This window comes from Cebus imitator, unplaced genomic scaffold (assembly GCF_001604975.1).
Source record: "Cebus imitator isolate Cc_AM_T3 unplaced genomic scaffold, Cebus_imitator-1.0 Scaffold214, whole genome shotgun sequence".
Taxonomy (NCBI): Eukaryota; Metazoa; Chordata; class Mammalia; order Primates; family Cebidae; genus Cebus; species Cebus imitator.
In genome coordinates, this window is record NW_016107529.1 from 2,399,350 (window position 1) to 2,415,717 (window position 16,368).

The window sequence follows — 16,368 nt, forward strand, 5'->3', positions numbered from 1 at the left end:
AAAAAAAAAAAAAAAAAGAATCTGCAGATACAACTATTAGAATTGAGAATTGAATCTAGCAAGATAACAGGGTATAAAGTCATATAAAAATCAATGCTATTTCTATCCTAACAACTAGCAATGAGAACATGAATTTTTAAAAATGGAGAACATTTATGATAGCATCAAAAGACATTGAGTTTTTAGGAATAAATATTAACAAAAGATGGGTGAGACCTCTACTCAGAAAATGATGAACATTATTGAAATTAAAAAAGACCTAAATAAAGGCAGCCTATTTATTTAGACTGGCAAATCCCAGTTTATTTCCAGTCAGTTGAGTCATTGTGCTGGCGGGCGTGCGTGCACGCGTGTATTTGTGTAACGTGTATCTGACTAAAAATTTATAAAGAACCAAGAATATCCATTCCTGATTTCTTCCTTCTCAGCCAACATACAGAACCCACTAGAAATGATGATTTGCTTTCATCTGCACCTTTGGTGATGGCTAGCTATGACTATGGTGATGATGTTTGTTTATTTAAAAAAAAATTAAAAAATTGGATGATTTACTCCACCTGACATCCAAATGTAAAGCCTTCTGAAGATAATGTAGGAGAATATTTTCATGGCCTTGGGACTGGGAAAGACTTCTTAAAGGAGGCATAGAAAGGAGAACTATAAAATGTAAAGTCAATACATTGTACTATATTAAAGTTAAGAATTATTTGTTGAAAGATATGATTATGTGAGTGCAAAAGCAGGCAACAGAGTGGAAGTAGATACTTGTTTAGTTTATAACCATTGACAGACTCATACCCATTGTATAGAAAGAGCTCCTACGAGTAATTAGAAAAAGATAGTCCAGCTTTGTCAATGGAGAAGAAACTTAAACTACTTCACAAAAGAGGATATTCAAATGGTCAAAAACCATGAAAAGATACTTAACCTCATCAGTTATTAGGGAAGTAGAAATTAAAACCAGTATGAGATGTCACTCCTTACTTGCCAAGAATAGCTAAGATGAAAAAGTACTAGTGAAGCTGGTGGAACAGGTAAAACTGTCGTATACCAGTGATGGGAGTATAGCTGACACAACCACTTTTGAGGACCAGTTGATAGTATCTCCTAAAACTGATATATATGATATATATGTTGCATGAAAGAAGCCAGAGACACAAAGGAAAATAAGTGGTATGAATTCATTTGTGTAAAATTCAGAGACAGGACCAGGCATGGTGGCTCGTGCCTGTAATCCCAGCACTTTGGGAGGCTGAGGCGGGTAGATCATGAGGTCAAGAGATCAAGACCATCCTGACCAACATGGTGAAACTCCGTCTCTACTAAAAATACAAAAATTAGCTAGGTATGGTGATATGTACCTGTAGTCCCAGCTACTCGGGAGGCTGAGGCAGGAGAATCATTTGAACTCAGGAGGCGGAGGTTGCAGTGAGCCAAGATCACACCACTGTACTCCTGCCTGGCGACAGAGTGAGACTCTGTCTCAAAAAAAAAAAAAAAATTAGCCAGGTGTGTGGTGGTACATGCCTATAATCCTAGCTACTGAGGAGGCTGAGGTATGAGTATCACTTGAGTCTGGGAGGCAGAGGTTGCAGTGAGCTGAGATCACGCCCCTGCAGCCCAACCTTAGCAACAGAGTGAGACTCTGTCTCAAAAAATAAATAAGTTCAAAGACAGACTAATTTGTTATATTAGAACTAAGGATAGTATTAATCTTTGGAATGGAGGGTAGGGTTAGTGGTTAAGAAGTGTTACAAGGGGAGCTTTTCTGTACATTGAGCTTGTACACTTATGATTTGTATATGTGTTACATTTCAGTGTAACGTTGCTTTCAAATGAGATAGTATGTGTAAGCTGCTTAGCATAATGCCTCACTCATGAAAATGAATTCAGTTCAATAGTTGGCAGCATTAACCATTTACTGTGATTTAGTGCTCCGTGGTAATAAGATTCACGGCTGTTACCCAGCAGAACTTTCTGCAGTAATTAAAATGTTCTGTATTTGTGCTGTTCTGTTTCACAGTCATTAGCCACAAGTAGCCGTTGAACATATGAAATATGACTAGTGTGACTGAAGACTTATTTTAAAATTTTGCTTAACTTTAATTAGAACTTAAATACCCAACATGTGGCTATTATATTGGATGGTGCAGGTCTAGGGTTTTTGTCATAAGAAATGAATGACTAAAGGAGAATACCAGTGAAGTTCATTTGCGTCATTGAACAAATCAGGAAACTGAGAGACCAGAGTGTCAGATCAATTGTGCGTATATACATTGAAGAATGCTCAGGATCATGGCAAGATCTGATTGGAGTAGGAGACTGTTAGCTAGGTTCCAGAGTCTTCAAAGAAGCCTCATTTAAAGTAATGTTTTCTCCCATTTAGACTATCTAAAGTACACAGAGAGAAATTTTCTGCAGCAGCAACAGATGCTCCAGAGAAGTTTTTTTTGTTTTTGTTTTTGTTTTTTTAAGACAGAGTCTCACTCTATCGTCTAGGCTGGAATGTGGTGGTGTGATCTCAACTCATTGCAGTCTCTGCCTTGAAGTGATTCTCCTGCCTTGGCCTCTCGAGTAGCTGGGATTACAGGCATGTGCCACCATGCCTGGCTAATTTTTATATTTTTAGTAGAGACAGGGTTTCACTATGTTGACTAGGCTGGTCTTGAACTCCTGACCTCAGGTGATCCGCCCACCTCAGCCTCCCAAATAGGTACAGACGTGAGCCACTGTGCCTGTCCTCCAGAGAAGTTCTGTGCAACCAAACTAGAGTAATAATGTGGTCATTGAAGATCTGTGAGGCAGAAGTTTGATGCAGTGAGAGGAAGGGAGCCAGCGTGTAGGAGTGGATGAAAAGTTAAGGTATGGCCAGTTTTCAAAAAGCTCCTCTCTGAAGGCAATGTGAGGGGAGGTGGTAGCTAGAGGGAGATGTGGAATTTTGCTTTTGTTTAACAAATGCTGAGAAACAGAGCTTGAGAAATGACCTTAAAAAGTGAAATTTCTTCATATTTTTCAACATTTAAAAGTTTAAAATATTAAAATAATAATAATTATTTTTTTGAGACAGAGTTTCGCTCTTGTTACCCAGGCTGGAGTGCAATGGCACAATCTCGGCTCACCGCAACCTCTGCCTCCTGGGTTCAAGCAATTCTGCAGCCTCAGCCTCCCAAGTAGCTGGGACTACAGGCATGCGCCATCATGCCCAGCTAATTTTTGTATTTTTAGTAGAGACAGTGTTTCACCATGTTGACCAGGATGGTCTTGATCTCTTGACCTCGTGATCCACCTGCCTCGGCCTCCCAAAGTGCTGGGATTATAGGCGTGAGCCACCACACCTGGCCTTATTATTTTATAATTTAAAAATTTTAAATAAGTTCCTCAGTCACACTAGTCATATTTCAAATGTTCAACAGCCACTTTGTGGCTAGTGACTATGAAACTGAACAGCACAAATACAGAACATTTTAATCACTGCAGAAAGTTCTGTTGGATAACAGTGCCATAGATCTTGTCATCACAGAGCACTAAATCACAGTGAATAGTTAATGCTGCCAGCTGTTGAACAGAACTCATTTTCATGAGTGAGGTATGTGGGAGAAATGTTGAGGCTGAGTTCATATAGGGTCTCCTCTGTGAGGTGGGGCGGAAGGAAGCCGGGTGACGATAGTGGAAATGTTGGTTGTGCCAGATTTTAAATAGCCTTGAATGACATTATGAAGTAATGCTGACTTTATCTGTTAGTTCATAGAGAGCCAAGGAAGATTTTAAACATGCGAGTCTCCTATAAGAGTCTGTGCTTCAGAAGTATTACTCTGGCAATAGCAAGGACTGAAAGCTAACTGTAAAGTGTCCAGACTAAAGGCTGACAGATTGTTATCAAACAAGAAACAACGAAAGCCTGAATTACAGCAGTAGCAGAGAGGATGGAGACAAGTTGGTGAACTTAATAGTTTAGAGGTGGAATGAGCACAACCTGTGGTGATGGAACAAGGGGAAGTTGTACAGACCTGTTTCTACTGGAGTTTACTAGGAGACTGGTGAGCTTACATTTGGGTTCTTTATTAAGGAGCTCAAAAGAAAAACAGGCATTTGAGAGTAGAGTAAGTTGCAACAGCTTTGTTAAAATTTAATGTATATACTAAGCAATTTATCCACTTGGAGTATACAATTTATGTTTTTAGTGTAATCACAGAGTTGTTCAACCATCATCGTAGTCCATTTTAGAATGTAAAAGAAATCTAGTATAGAAACCTAGTATACCCATTAGTAGCCATTCCCCGTTTCACCCCAACCCACCCAGCACTAGACAACTACTAATCTACTTTCAGTCTGTGAATTTGCCTATTCTGGACATCTCTTGTAAGTAGAATCATGTAACATGTCATTTTTTTTTTTTAAATAGTGATGGGATTTCACCTGGTTGGTCAGACTGGTCTTGAACTCCTGACCTCAGGTGACCCACTTGAGTCCCCTTAAGTGATTTCAGTTCCCGTCGTTCAGGGCTCTGTTTTTATCCACAGCATACTGCTTCTCTTATCACCAACCTGAGGCATTTGACCTATTCTATGTTCTTTAGTCATTCTCTCTGGAATACTTAAGATACTTATTTCTTTTTTTTTTTTTTGTATTTTTTTTTAGTAGAGATGGGGTTTCACCATGTTGACCAGGATGGTCTCGATCTCTTGACCTCGTGATCCACCCGCCTCGGCCTCCCAAAGTGCTGGGATTACAGGCTTGAGCCACCGCGCCTGGCCATGATACTTATTTCTTAAGGACACTGACCAATAGATTCCCTATTTTGCTTAGTTTCCTGTCTCTTTCCTTAATTTCTATTGCCTTCACAGAATCCATATAGTTGAATATTTTTAAAAAGGGGGGCAGGTGTTGTGGCACACTTCTGTAATCCCAGCACTTTGGGAGGCTGAGGCAGGAGGATCACTTGAGGTTAGGAGTTCAAGACCAGCCTGGCCAACAAGGTGAAACTCCATCTCTACTAAAAATACAAATGTTAGCTGGGTGTGGTATCATACACTTGTAATCCTAGCTACTCAGGAGGCTGAGGCAGGAGAATTGCTTGAACCTGGGAGGTGGAGGTTGCATTGAGCCGAGATCACACCACTGCACTCCAGCCTGGGTGACAGCCTGGGCAACAGAGTGAGACTGTCTCAAAAAATAATAATAAAAAATATTTTTTAAAAAGGGTTAAAACCTACCTAGTCCGCCTCCCCAAAATAACTTATAAATGCATTTTCCCATTATATGTGACCGCCCACCCCCAGTTTGGAGAGTTGTTCATATTCTTATTTAGAAACATATACTAATTATGTACTTAAGTGCCATGTGTCAAATAAAATAGTCCTTGATTTCTAAGATTTCATAGTGGTTCAGTAGGAAGAGGCTGACATATGAACACATAATTACAGTATACTGTGAAAAGTGCTCTTGCAGGGCAATGTACAAGTGGTTATGGGAGCACCTGGAAGAAGGGGTTGGGACAATGTTTTGAAGCAAATGTCACCTGACATTTCTACACTAACAAGTATATACTATCACAGAAGCAGCCTGATGAAGAGCACCTGCCTTCTTTCAGCCTTGCAACAACCTGGTGAGGTGTAGGTTTTTGACTCCCATTTTAGAGAGCATTCTGAAGTTCAGAAAGGCTCAGTGGCTGGCTCTTAAAACACAGATTCTAGATTCAGCTTCTGTGTTTGTCCCCTCCCCCTCCCAGGACATCTATGCCCTTAAGCAAGGCATAGAATGTACCTATGCACGGTACTAGAGTGTCCTGCCAGCTCCTCTCATTTAGTTCTTTCTCCTTAAGCAAAACTAGAGTCTCAGATGTCTCAGATTCCTCTTTTCTGTGTCTAGCCTGCTTCCAGTGTCGTTGGTGCATTGAGTATTCCAGGGCTGTAGCAGTAGTGAATATTGCTGATGTCATTGTTTGCCTTATTGGGATTTTGCTCTTTGTTTCACAGGGAGCTGTGATTGGTATAGACGATGAGGACGACAGCACCTTCACAATAACTGTTGATCAGAAAACCTTCCATTTCCAGGGTGAGCTGAAAGAAGAGATTCTTTCTCTTCATAGTCCCATCTGCTTCTTTCCTTCTCTTTTGGGTTGTTTGCTGGATGACTTTAATGGTTTTGCAACTGATCCTGCATGAACGAGTGCACAGGAACGTTCTGGATGAAGTGGTACTGCAGGTTAGGCAGGGATTTGTGTCTGCAGTGGATGTAGATCAATTTGAAACGACTGTGGATCTGGCTGCAGTTGGAGATTAAAAATTTTAAAGGATAAAAATCAGTGAAGGGAAAGAGTAATGGGCTGCTGCTGCTGCTGGCTTGTGTTTACAGAAGGTTGCTGATCTTCTTTATCAGGGAGTATGGTTCTGCTTCTGCATGAAGAATCTAAAGACTGATTGCGAAGGTTGCAGTGTTTGTCTGTGTAAAACTCAAAATATAAATTAAATTGAAGCTTAGTGGCAACCTTTCACTTAAAGGTTTTCCTCTGCTTCATAAACTACAAGTTTGCATTCATTTCATCTGTATTTCTGTTTTGTCTGCCAGCCATCATTTCTCTGCTGTTATCCTTTTTATAGTTAAAAACACCAATGCCATCTGCCACTGCTATGTTTCGGCATTGCATTCTGTGGTTCACCGGTAGAAAGGGTAAGGTACCGTATGATCATTCTCATTTCATCTTGCTTTGAAAACTCTAAACCAGAAAATAAAAGTCAATTTTAATGATCTTGTCCTAAAGAACCTTTTGTCTATTAGGAGTATCTGTTAGTTTTAGTATTAATGGTTTTGTTATTTTGCCTTTTCAGAGTATCATTCTTTTATGATTAGAGCAGTCCAAGAAACTTAGAAATGAAAAGATTAGGAGAGGTTAGCACTTTCTCCCAACTACAAGTAACAGTGCACTGTTAGAGATGCTAGGTATGCCAAAATAAATACATATTAAATACATTTATTGCTTTAAAATGTTTTGGTTATGAAGTCTAACAGAGGCCAGATAGGTTATGTGAGGTATTTAGGCAGCTATTATCTTTATGTGCTAGGATAGTGACTGCAGTTATTTTTCTTTATTGTCTTGTTTCAGAAATTGACACAGTAATGAAAGATGCAGGTTATATTCAACAAACATGAACCAGTGTACTCAATAGTGATATCTCTAATACTTTCTTTTGCATATCCTTAAAGTATTTACTGTGTTTGGTGATATTATTTATTCAGAGCTGCTTAAATAATGATGCTCTCCTGAAATTTTCTGCTGTATTTAACTTCCTAAAACATTTTAAATCCTTTTATGAAAGCCCAGAGTCTTTATTTTTAGGTTAAATGTATAATGCTGCTTATAAACCAAAGCAGATAATTCCTACACCCCGGAACTCTACTTGCATGAAGTTGAATATTTTAATGCATTTCAAGAAAGCTGCTGGGTGCAGGTAGGGCTGCAGTATGGAATTCTCTTGTCTGTAGTTGCTAAGGAGACACCTCCTTTGGACCCTCAGAAGTTGTATTGTTTACTTGTATAAAGGAGAAGAGACTCAGATCTTTAGAGCAAAGGTACTTCTACCTTCTGATTTACTTTTAAATTATTTATCTCCCCATTAGCACTGTAATATTTATGTGGCTGATAAAACAAGAAATTTTCCTAAGGAAGGATTTAAATGATAAAGTTACAATTTAAATATTTTTAAAAATTAATTCATAATTCTGAAACTGTCAGAATATTCCGTTTATTTTCTGTTGTAGTAGTTATGAGAGTCTTAGCTCTGGATTCTGGATTTTGCAAAGAACTTGGTAAGACTGTATTTTGTGTTGTGAATAATGAGAGCTATTTCACATTCATAGGTTCTTGATCATAAAAACTCTGCAAATTTGATAAAAAGTTATTAGTGAGAGATCTTAAATTCTTGATTAGAACCGAACGCAAATTTTAGCTATATACATGAACATATGTTTAAATGTGCTGAAGTTTTTATTGAATATACCAGGTTTTTTGAAAGCAAATGAAATATCAGTTCATGCATTTATAAAACAAATTCTACTCTTAGCTATTAAAGGGAAAGCTAGAGTTTGTTCAGATACATTCATTTATTCATTCAACATCTATTTTAGACATTATTCTGGGGATATAGTGGTATACAAAACAGATAAGACTCCTTGCCCTTTAGGTCATCCATTCCAATAAAAGAGAAAGGTAATCAACACGATAAGTTCATACAATATAAGTAAATGAAAGTGATAAGACCTAGTGAGAAAAACATAAAATAGGAAAGGAGAAAATGAAATAGAAGTTCATATGGGGAGGGGGAAGGTGTTGAAATTTTAAATAGGGTGGTTAGGGTAAGACTCACTAAGATGGTGCCTTTTAGAGAAAGAGCTGAAGAAAGTGAGGAAATAAGTTATATGGCTATGTTGGGGAGGGAGATGGGGTGGATACGTCATTTCTCTATCTGGAATGACGTACCCACTCTGCCTCCCTCCCCAACACTGTCATATACTTTGTTTTGTTTTTGTTTTTCTTTTTTTAGTTTATAGTCATATATTTGAAGAACAGCTGGAGGCCAGCTCTGGTTGGAGTACAGATAACCATGGGGGAGAGAATGGGGGATGAAATCTGAGAGGACACAGGAAGTCCAATCATATGAAGCCTTTATACGGGCATTGAATTTGACTGAGATAAAAGGCCATTAGAGGGTTTTGAGCAGAGGGGTAACATGGTGTGATTTATGTTTTAACAGGATGACTCTGGCCACTGTGTTGGGAGTAAAATTCAGAGGGGCAAGGGCAGAAGTCGGGAAACTATTTCTGCAGTAGGAGACTGTTGTAAACCAGAGGAGTGGTGGTAGTGCTCCCATGTTAGTTAGCAGTGGAGATGGGGAGATAGCGAGAAGTGTTTGAATTGTGTGTATGTTTAATCAACTTTATTGAGGTATATTAACATATATCATAACTACCACCACAATCAAGATATAGATTCCATCATTCCAAAAGATTCCTTTATACCTCTGTCAGTCAGTCCCCAGCTCCAGCCCCTGGCCGTAAGCAACCACTGATCTGCTTTCTGTCATCATAGAATAAATGTTTTGTTTGGAGAATTTCACATAAATGGAATCATACAGTATGTACTCTCTTGTCTGACTTTATTTTAGCTCAGCATAATGTTTTTAAGATTCATCCATGTTGTTGCATATATTAGTAGTTCCTTTTATATTGCTAAGTGATATTCTGTTATATGATGGTGTATTTATTCTGAAGGTTGAGCTGTAGCATATGACAGAAAGACAAGTCTAGGTCAGGTAACAAGAATGGAGTTGCCATTAACTGAAGTGGAAGATCGCAGGAGGAACTAATTTGGGAAGGTGAGGGAAATGTGAGCATCAGGAGCTTGGCTTTGGACATATTTATTAAACAAGCTTTAGATATCCACCAAACAGGCAAATGGAGATGTCAAGTAGACAGTTGGAGTTCAGCGGAAAAGTTTGAACTGGAGAAATAAAGTTGGGAGTCATGGGCACATAGATGGTATATAAAGCCACAAGAATTTGGGAGTAAGTATGGAGAGAAAAGAGGTCCAACTACTGAGCCCTGGGGCACTCAGCATTTATTGAGAGGGCACAAGATGAGATAAAACCAGCAAGAGATCGAGAAGCAGCAGTCAAAAAGGAAGAGGAAAACCAAGGGATTATGGTATCCTGGAAGGCAAGAAAAGGTGTTTCTAGGAGGAGAGAAGGATCAACAACTGTGTTAAATTCTACTGACAGATCAAGTAAGATGAGGATTGAGAAACAGTTGCAGGATTTAATAATGAGGAGTTTATTGATAACCCTGAGAAGAGTGATTTTAAGATAGGAGTATAGACAATGCATTCAAGTTTTGATGTAATGGGAAGATGAGAAACATAGCTGGAACTGGAAGGGGAAGTTGTAACAAGGGAGCTTTTGTTTTGTTTTTGTAGGATAAGAGAAAAAATAGCATTTCTATGTTGTTGGCAGTGATTCAGTAAAGAGGGAAGAATTGATGACGCAAGAGAGAAAGGAAAAAGTTGCTGGATCACTGTCCTGGAGAAAGCAAGAGTATGGGATTTAACACACAGGTGGGAGCAGTGTCTTTGGCTTGGAGCATGGACAGTTTATCTAAAGTATTATAACACAGCTGTGATTGTTGATGAGACCTTAAACAGATTAAAGCAGTGGTAATAGGGAGGAAAACAGACTAGATTTGATATTTTAAAAAATCTATAGAACTGGGGCACAGTGGTGTGCACCTGTAGTCCCAGCTATTCAGGAGGCTGAGGCCAGAGGACCACTTGAGCCCAGGAATTTAAGATTGTAGTGTTCTATGATCACACCTGTGCATAGCCACTGCACTCTAGCCTGGGCAATGTAGTGATGCCCTGTCTCTAAAAAAAAATTGTTTTAATCTATAGGAACCGGTGATTGCTCGGAAATGGGAGGTGAGAGAATTTGGGTACTAAGAGTGATGCTCTTGGCTTGGCTTACTGTTGGATACTGTTGTCAACAGCATCTCCCTCCCTCCCTTCCCTTTTTCTTTCTTTCTTTCTTTCTGTTTTTAGTTATATATATATTTTTTATTTTATTTTATTTTATTATTATTATTTTTTTTGAGACAGGGCCTTGCTCTGTCCCCCAGGCTGGAATGCAGTGGCATGATCATGACTCACTGCAGCCTCGACTTCCTGGGCTCAAGCGATCCTCCCACCTCAGCCTCCCAGGTAACTGGGACTACTAAAAAAAAATTAGCCTGTACCACCATGGCCAGCTAATTTTTTTTTAATAAATTTTTTTATTTTAATAGTTATTTTTTGAGTTAAAACTCATATGTATATGTATGTTTAATCAACTTTATTGAGGTATAACTCATTATGTTGCCAGGGCTGGTCTTGAACTCCTAGGCTCAAGCAATCCTCCTGCCTTAGCCACCCAAAGTGCTGGGACTTCAGGTGTTAGCCATCGTGCGTCACTGTCAACATCTGAAGTAGAGCATATAGGAGAGCAGAGGTAGTGGTGAGAGGGACTTCTTATGTTTGAGGTGTCTGTGGGACACACAGATGATGGTGATTGGATCTGAGTCTGGGCTGGAAATGGAGATTTGTGGTCATCAGCATACTGCTGGTAGGTAGAACTAGAAGTTGAAAATATGAATGCCTAATGGTTAGGCAGGTAAGTACAGTCAGGTGCTGCATAAGAACATTTAGGTCAATGATGGACCACGTATAAGTTTTTGGTTCTATAAGATTATAATGCCGTATTTTTACTGTACTTTTTCTATGTTTAGATACACAAATACCATTGTGTTGCAGTTGCCTTCAGTATTGAGTGCAGTAACATGCTCTACAGCAGGGCATCCAATCTTATGGCTTCCCTGGGCCACGTTGGAAAAAGAATTGTCTTGGGTCACACATAAAATACACTAACGATAGCTAATGAGCTGAAAATGAAAATTCCAGAAAAACCTCATAATGTTTTAAGAAAGTTTATGAATTTGTTTTGGGCTGCATTCAAAGCCATCATATGCCACCTGCAGCCTGTGGGCCGCAGGTTGGACAAGCTTGCAGGTTTATAGCCTAGGAATGATAGCCAAACCCTATAGCCCAGGTGTGTAGTAGGCTTTACCATCTAGGTTCATGTACTGATGTTTGCACAGTGATGAAATTGCCTAATATACGCATTTCTCAGGACACATTTCTCAGAAGAGATTCCAGTCATTAAGCAGTGCATTACTGTAAATGAGCGAAGAGTATGGCTGCGTAAAGGCTAGCAAGTTGAAGCCGGGTGCAGCGGCTCACGGCTGTAATCCCAGAACTTTGGGAGGCTGAGACGGGCAGACCTCCTGAAGTCAGGAGTTTGAGACTAGCCTGGCCAACATGGTGAAACCCCGTCTCTACTAAAAATGCAAAAATTAGCTGGGTGTGGTGGTGCATACCTTTAATTCCAGTTACTTGGGAGGCTGGAGAATTGCTTGAACCTAGGAGGTGGAGGTTGCAGTGAGCCGAGATCGTGCCATTGCACTCCATCCAGCCTGGGCAACAAGAGCAAAACTCTGTTTCAAAAAAAAAAAAAAAAAAAAAACCACTAGCAAGTTAGAGAGGTCACACCCTGTTTAAAAGGGGTAGCTGCTACTTAGTTCCAGACAGTTATAGACTTGGAATGTTTGCCCAGTGTTGTCAGTTTATCCATTTTTTTCAAGAGAAGCCAGAAATTTCACTTTTTTTTTTTTTTTTTATTGGGTGGACTTAAACGTGTGTGTGTGTGTGTGTGTGTGTGTGTGTGTGTGTGTGTGAAATCTCCAGTTTAGAAATAATTTTTTATGTAGACCAAATAAAATGCATCTGTGGGCTAAATAAAACCTTTGGATTTTTAGTCTTTGATTAAAATCATGCTAGTAGTGGGTGTTATCCTTCTGGAAGATCAGAGCAAGAAGAGAGCTGATGTTTAAACCCTGGATCACACTAGGGTGGAACTGCTAACAGGCTCATAGGAATGATCATAGAGGTTAGGATGAAAGCTGTTAGCTTCAACCATATGAAATTACTTTTTTTGATAGGTGAAAAGTAGTTGCATATTAGCAGTTCATATGGCTCAATCTAATAGAAGACTAGTTCACACTAATAATTAGAAAAACTAATTATTTGAATTTTACCTTCAAATAAAATTTTATCTATTTAATGATTTAATATATATCATGATTCATAATGTTACTGATAATATATTGGGATAATAATAATAATGGCCAGCATTTATTGAATGTTTATGGGTTTTAACTGAATAGTGTCTACCATAAAATAAGCATTTTAACTCATGCAGTTTTCCCAACCTTATGAAGTAGGTACTATTATAATATTAGTGTTTTTATTTTATTGATTAGAACGCTGGGAGCCACAGATACATAGCTAATAAGGCAGAACTGAAATTTGAACACAAACATTTGTGCCCTAGAGCCATTTTTCTCCTCACTGTTATAAACTATATTATAGAGATTTGTCAACTAGTTTACAATTAACATTTATCAGAAAAGAAATTTAAGAGGCCGGGCATGGTGGCTCACACCTGTAATCCCAGCACTTTGGGAGGTTGAGGTAGGTGGATCACTTGAGGCCAGAAGTTTGAGACCAGCCTGGCCAACATGGTAAAACCCCGTCTCTACTAAAAGTACAGAAATTAGCCAGGCATGGTGGCGCATGCTGTAGTCCCAGCTACTTAGGAGGCTGAGGCAGGAGAATCGCTTGAACTTGGGAGGTGAAGGTTGCAGTGAGCCAAGATTGTGCTACTGCACTCCAGCCTGGGCAACAGAGTGAGACATCTTCTCAAAAAAAAAAAAAAGGAATTAATATGAAATAAGGAACTTTAAATTACAGTGCAGCTTAATGCAATTAAAATTTTTGGCAATAACTAGCCAGGAGTATAGGTGATGTGCCTGTAATCCCATATACTCAGAAGGTTGAGGTGGGAGGATGGCTTGAACTCGGGAGGCAAAGATTGCAGTGAGCCAAGATCGTGCAATTGCACTCCAGCCTGGGTGACAGAGCGAGACTCTATCTCAAAAAAAAAAAAAAAAAAAAAAAAATTTGACAATGACCACAAAAATAATGATAATTATGTGAAGTGATACATTTTTTAAAAATATATTTTATTGCACTTTAGGTTCTGGGGTACATGTGCTGAGCATGCAGGATTATTGCATAGGTACATACATGGCAATGTGGTTTGCTGCCTCCATTCCCACATCACCAATATCTGGCATCTCTCCTCATGTTATCCCTCCCCAACCTCCCTACCCCCTATTGTCCCTCCCCATTCCCCACCAACAAACCCCAGTGTGTGATGCTCCCGTCCCTGTGTCCATGTGTTCTCATTGTTCAACACCCACTTATGAGTGAGAACACACAGTGTTTGATTTTCTGTTCTTGTGTCAGTTTGCTGAGAATGATGGTTTCCAGATTCACCCATGTCCCTACAAAGGACACAAACTCCTCGTTTTTTATGGCTGCATAGCATTCCATGGTGTATATGTGCCACATTTTCCCTGTCCAGTCTATCATCGATGGGCATTTGGGTTGGTTCCAGGTCTTTGCTATTGTGAACAGTGCTGCAATGAACATATGTGTAGGGCATGTGTCTTTGTAATAGAAAGATTTATAATCCTTTGGATATATACCCAGTAATGGGATTGCTGGGTCAAATGGAATTTCTATTTCTAGGTCCTTGAGGAATCACCACACTGTCTTCCACAATGGTTGAACTAATTTACACTCCCACCAACAGTGTAAAAGTGTTCCTATTTCTCCACATCCTCTCCAGCATCTGTTGTCTCCAGATTTTTTGATGATCACCATTCTAACTGGCATGAGATGGTATCTCAATGTAGTTTTGATTTGCATTTCTCTAATGACCAGTGTTAATAAGCATTTTTTCATATGTTTGTTGGCCTCATAAATGCCTTCTTTTGAAAAGTGTCTGTTCATATCCTTTGCCCACTTTTGAATGGGTTTGTTTTTTTCTTGTAAATCTGTTTTAGTTCTTTGTAGATTCTAGATATTAGCCCTTTGTCAGTTGGGTAGATTGCAAAAATTTTTTCCCATTCTGTTGGTTGCTGGTTCACTCTAATGATTGTTTCTTTTGCTATACAGAAGCTCTGGAGTTTAATTAGATCCCATTTGTCTATTTTGGTGTTTGTTGCTGTTGCTTTTGGTGTTTTAGTCATGAAGTCCTTGCCTATGCCTGTGTCCTGAATGGTTTTGCGTAGGTTTTCTTCCGGGGTTTTTATAGTGTTAGGTCTTATGTTTAAGTCTTTAATCCATCTGGAGTTAATTTTAGTGTAAGGTATCAGGAAGGGGTCCAGTCTCTGCTTTCTGCACATGGCTAGCCAGTTTTCCCAACACCATTTATTAAACAGGGAATCCTTTCCCCATTGCTTGTTTTTATCAGGTTTGTCACAGATCAGGTGGTTATAGATGTGTTGTATTGCCTCCGAGGCCTCTGTTCTGTTCCATTGGTCTACATATCTCTGTTTTGGTACCAGTACCATGCTGTTTTGATTACTGTAGCCTTGTAGTATAGTTTGAAGTTGAGTAGCATGATGCCTCCAGCTTTGTTCTTTTTGCTTAGGATTGTCTTGGCTATGCAGGCTCTCTTTTGGTTCCATATGAAGTTTAAGGTGGTTTTTTCCAGTTCTGTGAAGAGGGTCATAGGTAGCTTGATGGGGATAGCATTGAATCTATAAATTACTTTGGGCAGTATGGCCATTTTCACAGTATTGATTCTTCCTAACCATGAGCATGGGATGTTTTTCCATCTGTTTTTGTCCTCTCTTATTTCCTTGAGCAGTGGTTTGTATTTCACCTTGAAGGGGTCCTTTGCATCCTTTGTTAGTTGTATTCCTAGGTATCTTATTCTCTTTTTAGCAATTGTGAATGGCAGTTTGTTCTTGATTTGGCTCTCTGTTTGTCTGTTATTGGTGTATAGGAATGCTTGTGTTTCCTGCACATTGATTTTGTATCCTGAGACTTTGCTGAAGTTGCTTATCAATGTAAGGAGATTTTGGGCTGAGATGATGGGGTCTTCTAAATATACAACCATGTTGTCTGTGAATAGAGACAATTTGACTTCCTCCTTTCCTAATTGAGTATTCTGTATTTATTTTTCTTGCCTGATTGCTCTGGCTAGAACTTCCAATACTGTATTGGATATGAGTTGTGAGAGAGGGCATCCTTGTCTGTGCCAGATTTCAAAGGGAATGCTTCCAGTTTTTGCCCATTCAGTATAATATTGTCTGTGGGTTTGTCATAAATAGCTTTTATTATTTTGAGATACGTTTGTCGATACCTAGTTTATTGAGAGTTTTTAGCATAAAGGGCTGTTGAATTTTACCAAAGGCCTTCTCTGCATCTATTGAGATAATCATGTGGTTTTTGTCTTTGGTTCTGTTTTTGTGGTGGATTACGTTTATAGACTTGTGTATGTTGAACCAGCCTTGCATCCCCGGATGAAGCCTACTTGATTGTGATGGATAAGCTTTTTGATGTTCTGTTGCAATCAGTTTGCTAGTATTTTATTGAAGATCTTTGCATCTATGTTCATCATGGATATTGGCCTGAAGTTTTTTTTGTTGTTGTTGAGTCTCTGCCAGGTTTTGGTATCAGGATGATGTTGGTCTCATAAAATGATTTGGGATGGTTTCCCTCTTTTTGGATTGTTTGAAATAGTTTCAGAAGGAATGGTACCAGCTCCTCTTTGTCTGGTAGAATTTGGCTGTGAACCCATGAGGACCTGGGGTACATTTGTTAACTGGCTAGATCAAACCATTCCACAATGTGTATATACTTCAAAATATCATGTT

The 16,368-nt window shown here is 39.1% G+C and overlaps 1 protein-coding gene across 8 annotated transcripts in view; it reads left to right on the forward strand.

Moving 5' to 3' along the window:
* OSBPL9 (oxysterol binding protein like 9) overlaps positions 1-16,368 on the forward strand; it is a 182,033-nt gene that overhangs the window by 55,665 nt on the left and 110,000 nt on the right. For 6 of the 8 annotated variants that reach the window (XM_017548751.1, XM_017548748.2, XM_017548744.2 and 3 more), the window contains one exon: positions 5,976-6,054. The exons of the other annotated variants lie outside the window; for them this stretch is intronic. In XM_017548751.1, the coding sequence (XP_017404240.1) occupies positions 5,976-6,054 (79 nt within the window). The remainder of the gene's footprint in view (positions 1-5,975; positions 6,055-16,368) is intronic. 8 annotated transcript variants of the gene reach the window in all.